The sequence below is a fragment of the Podarcis muralis genome, chromosome Z (genome assembly GCF_964188315.1).
Source record: "Podarcis muralis chromosome Z, rPodMur119.hap1.1, whole genome shotgun sequence".
Classification (NCBI taxonomy): domain Eukaryota; kingdom Metazoa; phylum Chordata; class Lepidosauria; order Squamata; family Lacertidae; genus Podarcis; species Podarcis muralis.
The window spans coordinates 41,168,035-41,175,821 of record NC_135673.1 but is presented as its reverse complement, the minus strand read 5'-3'; the positions used below and the strand labels follow the sequence as shown (position 1 = coordinate 41,175,821).

The 7,787-nt window shown below is 41.0% G+C and overlaps 1 protein-coding gene across 7 annotated transcripts in view; it reads right to left on the bottom strand.

Moving 5' to 3' along the window:
- Positions 1 to 116: 116 nt before the first annotated feature.
- NRK (Nik related kinase) overlaps positions 117 to 7,787 on the bottom strand; it is a 126,704-nt gene continuing 119,033 nt past the window's right edge. For all 7 annotated transcript variants that reach the window (XM_077922435.1, XM_077922436.1, XM_077922437.1 and 4 more), the window contains one exon: positions 117 to 5,930. In XM_077922435.1, coding sequence (XP_077778561.1) covers positions 5,847 to 5,930 — 84 coding nt within the window. In that variant the 3' untranslated portion in view covers positions 117 to 5,846. The remainder of the gene's footprint in view (positions 5,931 to 7,787) is intronic.

Genomic DNA, 7,787 nt, shown 5'->3' with positions numbered 1-7,787 from the left:
CTGTGCTCTTCCAACAGAAATAAAATTGAATTAGGTGTGCTAAGCTCTGTGCTGCTCTAATTATACTTGACATTATATTAGTTATCACCAGAATGTAAGGGTTAAAAGAAATCCAGTTTTCTGCTCAGAATATTGCTTTATTTTTGCTGTTACAAATATACAATTTGGACATTAAAGAACAATTAGTATAAAATAAAAAATTCCCAATGACATACAGTACATAGCATTTATTGTTTTCACTTTCTGGATTCACAGGTTTGGGCTAGAACAATGCAACTTGCAAAATAAATGTAAGTGCACAATTTATTGCTTTCATTACTTTTTTTACAACAGTAAATTACAAATATGGAGAATTCTTTTAAAAAAAGCAGTTGTGGGAATGACTAGGACATCAGTGTTGCTGGATTCTTAATAATAATTATATTCTCTCCCTAGAGCATTTTATCCTGAATAATTATTTCACTTGAATTTTGTTTTCAAAAAGCAAGCAAGCAAGCAAGCAAGCAAGCAAGCAAACAAACAAACAAACAAACAAACAAACATACGAACAAGAGCAGAGTTTTTAAGGCTGCAATCCCAACTCTGGTGGCCTGAAAATAAGCCCCATTGAATTAAATAGGGTTTAGTTCTGAGTTAGGATTGTGTTACTCTTCTCAAGGCTCCCTGTGCATGTATCCTACCTGACTTGCTTACACAGCGGCTAGATTATGCCTGGTATCTATTGAACATTCATTCTGATTTGGTAGCTGGGAGGTTATAATGATAATCAACAGTTATCCTGCTTCACTTGCTTGTAATCTTCCCATTGACCTTAAGTCTTCATAAGTCTTCCTGTTAAAAGGTAAAATTGTTGGGCAAGGACAGGGAATGTTGTGTCTCGGAAATCCTGAAATGCTGCCAGCTGTCAGTGCAGCTCATACTGGTCCAACTCAGTTTAAGGTAGCTTCCTGTATTCCTTTTGTGTGCAATTTTACTCAAAAGTAACTCTAATGGAGTTGAAACTTGCTTGCAAGAAATTGGGTATGGGATCACTCAGCAACCTGATAATTCACCAACATTTGCCTTTCTATTTTCTTCTTCTTAGTGACATTTCACATACCCTTCCTGACCATTTACCGTATTTTTCGCTCTATAAGACGCACCAGACCACAAGGCGCACCTAATTTTGGGAGGGGGGAAACAAGAGGGGAAAAAATTCTGAATCCCAGAAGCCAGAACAGCAAGAGGGATCTCTGTGCAGTGAAAGCAGCGATCCCTCTTGCTGTTCTGGCGTCTGGGATAGCTGCACAGCCTGCATTCGCTCCATAAGACGCACACACATTTCCCCTTACTTTTTAGGAGGGAAAAAGTGAGTCTTATAGAGCAAAAAATACGGTATTCATTTCTCCCTACTGGCATTGATTGACTCTCACAGCGTTGCTCTTCCTAACTGTTGCATTAAGTGTGAACTATGAAAAAACCTCGGCTTTTTGATCCACCATGCTTAGGAATAACAGATCCCTATCAACTAGCTTTTGTTAATCCCATAGCAAAAGAATAATGTCTAAAGACTGCTTATCCCACGGCAAACTAATAATAAAGATAACAGTACATATTCTTACACTGCAGTTCTATGTGTTTTCTCAGGCATTGGTCCTGCTGTGGTCAGTGGGGCTTCCTCCTTGGTAAGTGTGTGTAGGGATGCAGCCATAATGTCCAGTTTGTGTTCTCTGCAAGACCTCACAGACTACAGTTCCCATCAGCCACAGCCAGCATTCAGTCAGATATTTAGTCTAATAACATCTGTAGGGTGCCATGCTGGCTATCCCTGCAATAAACCATCATTAACTATTTATCATGAGTGTACAGATTGCTCCTGTCTTGCTAGTGCATGGGAGCAAAAAACCATGATTCTTGGCTTAGTTTGGCAATCGAGCCAGGGCTCACGGTTTGCTTTCCCTAAAGCAAAACCTGATATGCAAGCCAAGGTTTGCTCTTGGCATAACCACTGTAGTTTGCTTGGAGCCAAACAACCACAATACCTAGTTCAGATGCAATCGCAGCCAAGGGTTGTGGAGTTTTTCCCCTTCCCACTTGCAAAAAGGAGGGGAGCAAAACACGAGCAATCTGCATGTTCTCAATGAACCATTAACCAAAACTTACAGTGACACGTGAATGCAACATGGAGAAGTGGCAACTTAAATAAAATATTGGGTGGCATGTGGCAGGTAAGCCCCACCCCACAAAATCAATCACGGAACACAGCACACACATACCATTTGAATGGCAATGCCCATCAACTGGGAGGGGGGAGGACTGGCCCCCTCAAATAATTTATGGAGGGAGCTGAAGGGACCTTTGCCTGTAGGAATTAGCTCCTATCGCAGCCTGTATATCTGCTGTTTTTTGTGCGAACTTTGAACCATCAGAGACTTGGGAGAGAAAAGCCTTCATCCCTACATACCCTACATAACCTTTGCCACACATCCCCATACCATCCTGTTTTGTCTACTGATAGTTCTGTAACTCAGGAGGGAAATTCTGCTGTTGCTCTTTGCCCATCCCATAGATACACTCTTATGAGAAAAGAAAAGAAAAAAGTTAGCAAACCAATGGACTGAGCTACATAGGAAGCTGCCTTAAATCAAGTCAGACCAGTGGTTCATCTGCTAGTCAACACTGGCTGGGAATGGCTCTCCAGGGTTACAGACAAGGGTCTTGCCCTAAACATACCTGGAGAATTCGCAGATTGAACCTAGAACCTTTTGTATGCAAAGCGATTGCCCAACTACAGAGCTAAGGCCCTTTCCCAGCCACGTAGCTCAAAGTGGAGGAATCATTTATCTCATTATGTATACCTGAAGCCTCTGAAACTTTTATATACCAATTACAACTGATGATATTAAATCAACTGAAATTTCCCCTTTTCATTTTAACACATTTTTTAAAAAAAGCATTATAAAAACAAGTTGGATAAGTCCTGGTGAAGTCCTTGGCTTTCAGTGATGACCATTTGTTAACTTAAAGTAGTTTTCTAAAAGAGAAAGCAAAAGATGGTTTCAGAATGTCAGGGTGACTTGCAGCTCTGCTGGTCCTTTGACTGAAATTGACAAAATGCTAACAGATTTCAAGCCCTTTCTTCACGAAGTTCCACACTGATTTCCATGCAGTTTATTTGCAGATGATAGTTTCAACCAAACAAGGGCCATTGCAAGCAAGTTCAGCTAAATATCTTAGGAAGTTAGAGGTTTTTGGCATTTGATGATCTGTCTCCCGAAGTTCACGTGTGTGTGTGTGTGTGTGTGTGTGTACAATTGCCTGAGGCAGTTCCCCCGACAGTTCCGAGACATCTTTTCGCATCTGTTTGCATCCAAATGTCCTGGAAAATACCTGGATGATCTTGGATAAACTCCTTTCTTGAGTCTCAGCAACTGAGTTAGAATAGTGGACTGACTGACTCAGTTAACTCAGTCAGTAGAGCATGAGACTCTTAACCTCACGGTCAAGGGTTCAAGCCCCACGTTGGGCACAAGAGTCCTGCCTTGCAGAGGGTCAGACTAGATGGCCCTCATGGTCGCTTCCAATTCTACAATTCTATGAAATCACAAAAGGCAGGAACACAAACTATGTGACAACACAACTGGACTCCCCTTCTGCAAGTTAAAGGTACTGAAGCAAATCACAACTTTACAAGTGACCTACAGCCCGTCCTTGGGAATACTGAGAAAAGCAGTTGAGGGAATACCATTGTCAGCACACAGACAGCTACCCAGCTTGAAATTACCACTCGCTGGCAATCAGTTGACTAGGGGACACATCAAGGGGTGGGATCCTGTAGCAAACCAAAGAACCCTTTTAAATAATTAGATTTTAAATCATTAGATAAGCTCACAAACCACTTCTGGTCATTCAGTAATGCTCAGATGAGTTCCTGATCAAGAAAGAGAATGACTTGATACAAATCTGACACAAATAGCAAGAAGGCCAACCAACCAACTGATGGGTGAACCTTTGACTATCCTAGCCATTCCATCAAGGGCCTCAAAATGGCTATCTCCTCCATCAAATTCTGGGAGGAAGATACAGTGTGAAATTGTGCAATAGGAGCAGATGCAAAAAGCAAACAAACGTGTAATTTCACGAAGCAAAGATCACAGCGGGAGGTTTCCGCTTCTTGTAAAACACGATGGAAGAAATAAAAGGGGCATCGCTTTAAGGTGGAGACTCTAACAATGGATATTGCTTCAGCATTGGCTTCCTTGCAGTTGCTTAATCTGGTGTAGTTAGCCATACTCAGACAAAGCTTCAGCTTGTAGAATAAAATCAAAGAACTTTCTCAGGCACCTGAAGTCAACCTGATCAGAGCACTCCAATATCTGTTCTGCATATTTTAGCAATTAACTAAAATCGTTATAGCTTTGCATAGGTACATAGGGAGTTGCCTTAGTCAGGCTAGCTAGTGCAGTATTTTATGGTTTTGACAAGCATTATCTCTCCAGTTTTTTCCAGTCATACTGCTGAGATAATGCCAAGGACGGAATCTGAAACCACCCGCAAACAAAAAATGTGTTACCGGGTTACAGTGTCCTTTGAAAATACATCTGTCTGAACATCATCTGAAGGTCATCTTATGTGACCTTGCAACTTCTGTTCTGGCACATCTCTATATTAATTTTAAAATACTTAATTTCCCCAACCTATTCCCCTCCACCCCCCACCCCAATAAAGACTGCTGTATATCTATCTTGGATAAAAAATATTTTGTATCAAGTTTTCAGTTATTATATAATCATAGTATGTAGTACTTTTTATAGTGCTTTGCATTTTTCAAAGTATTGCATGAACTTTAGCTAAGTCACAATTGCACATGTAAACCTGAAAGCTGAAGTCTAGAGTAGCCCAAAATATAAACCCCTGAGAATATAATTTCATGGTGGAAAAACACCAGTGTGTCACTATTGCTCAGACATAATTCATACACAATGCGTATCAGGAGTTTTCTTGTTTTTAAAGGCTAATCAGCTGGCAAATTCTGCTGTGTTAAGCTCCCACTGAAATGAGCAGGAACCGCCCCCATTTCAGCAAGAAGTCCCCAGTGAACTGTGGCCCTTGTTCCTTTGGGTTGAGAAAAGAACATATTTACAGACTTATACATAAATAGCAATTTCTATTGAGACCAGATTATGTCACCAAAAAAACTAGAAGGAGCTTGGATGCTGCACTTGAAGTAAGGGCCACTAGTGCAAGCAAAATTTGTAGGATCCATCTACAAACACCCCATGTCTGAAAGCAATACATTGCTGTTTAAAATATCATTAGAAATACATTATACAGTAATAGTGTATATAGCAGTGTACTGTCATTATGTATACAAGGTTTCAAAACCTGATAAAAATCAGGATGTCTCCAGGAGAACCCTGCAGCCCCAAATGACTTACGGGTAACAGATCACTGGGGTCTTCTCCCGGACTTGCCCCGACTGAAAAAAGAATCCAATAAGTCATTTTTGCAGAGAAGTAAAAGTTATCCCTTGTAAGTTCTGAGATGAAGATGAATACTTCTGGCTAAGATTTTTCAAGAAGAGCAAAAGGATACAGAACCAATTTAAGATCAAGTGGATTTCCAGCTCACAGCAAGACATGTATCTACCTATTGTTGTCCAGAATGAAAAGATAAAACACTTAGCAAAACAACATTATAATATTTATGTGAAAAGAAAAGAAAACCAAACTTTTCCACAGCTGAAGGATGGTATAATGATGGTAGGGTTCTTGTTACTCCTTGTGGAAAAATATGGAAACGTCTGCAACCGGCTTCCTTTTTACACCCAGTGGGAAAGATCAAACGATATTTCATCCTGATGTGATTTACCAGTTGAATAGTATGTTCTGGCCAAGTGTCATAAAGTATATTTGACTGCTGCCTCCAGACTGAACAGATGCAAAGAACACCTTGAGAAGAAATTGGGGGGGGGGGGAGCTAATGTTATTTTATGTTGATAAGAACATTTTAGCCATATCTGAGAATGTGGCATATACATCTACACACACACACACACACACACACACACACACACACACACACTTCATGTTAATTCAAAGAGATATTAATTTCTTTTACTGTTTTAAAAATACAAAAACTGTCTAGTTGAATCAGACCAAATTTCACCAGCTCCAATCTTCTGCATCTAACAGCAGCAAGCCCAATGAACCTTGGTGTTTACAAGCAATACATGAAAGTTTGTCCTAAGGATCTGGCACAAAGATGTGCGCTGCGGCAAAAGGAGATTCAACTCAGTGACCAATACTGGTCCTAGGCATCTTTGTAATTATTATTTTTCCCCTCATTCATTTTTTAAAGGCGTCAAAGTAATGAATCTCATAAGTTAATTACACAGAAGCACTTCCTTTTGTTTGTCATGCTGATTATTATTAAAAGGGCTACATTAATTGTCACTGCATGATGTATTCTCCATTCACACGCATCAGAAAAGAAGATACTTAGAACCATTTATCAATGGCTTCAAGTGGGCGGTAGGCTTAGTTTTAAAAGAAACAGCAATTTTCTCAAGAAACTACAGGATAGATATGGAGTGTGGCTAACGTCATGTGTGCACAGGATGGATTCAAAAGCCACTGGTAGGAGTAAATGGTTATGTGCACAGATAGCTCTGAAGTTCAACTTCTGGATCTTCAGCAACAGAGTAGTCTGCCCAGACCACAGGGCTGTCTGGGCCTGATAGGAATTGGAAGCCCAACAGCTTATGGCATTAGCTTCTAGAAAGCTGGCTTAGACCCTGCTAGACTTGATGGACCAATGCTGTGATTCAGCAATTGACAAATGAGTGTTAATGGTGGTTGATGGCTTTTCAATAGATCAAAGGGCTAGAAGAATATTATTGACCGATTTATTGATTGGACTTATTAGCTGCTTGTTACCCAAAGGTCTCCATGCAATTCACAGCACATTTAAACATAAGCAAAGACAAATTATACCATAATCAGGCACACACAACACTCCTACAATTCATTTGCGTATGGATGTTCCCCCCTGGGACCATGGGGGAAAAGAAGGGCAAATAATAAATTAAAATAACATGACACCACCACCAAACAACACCCCATTAAAATTGGGAAATTTCTCAAGAATGTTCTGATTTTTATTTATTTTTTTAAAAAAGGGAAAGGAAATTTGGTGCCTTTCCCAAGCCTGAGTGTATCTGTGTAAAATAACAGAAACAGGTTTTTGGATATTAAAACAAGACAAAACAAAACAGAAGACAAAACAAAACTGCAGTTTGAGAGAGATTCAGAGAGAGCTGAGTTGGGAGGTATAAGCTGAAAACATCTGGGGATATGATCACAAAAAGCAGTGGATCTGCTACTTGCAGGAGTGCTTAAGTTATTCGTGTTCTGCCTGTACATGTGTGAATAAATCCAAACATTACAAAACACCTAGAGGTTGGCAGTGATCTTGGCTTTCTAAAGAAGCCAAACTCAGGCAACATCTCAGTGCATGGAAAAGTGGAAAGTGCCCAACTAGGGCTGTCTTACCCATAGGTGCTAGAGGTGTGGGGCACCCGGGTGCCAGGCCGAGAGTCTGGGGCCCGAGAGTTGAGTCCGGGGAAGAGCCCACCCGTTGGTTGGAGTGCCGTGGTGGGCTCTTGTGCTGCGGGCGGCTCTGCGCTGTGAGTTTGGGGGCGACTGAGCCAGCGAGACACTGAGGTGGCTGGTCGGCTCTGCCCTCCTGCGCACCTGGGACTGGGCAACCAGGGGGCGGTCACCGGGTAGATCTTTGCACCCCGGTGC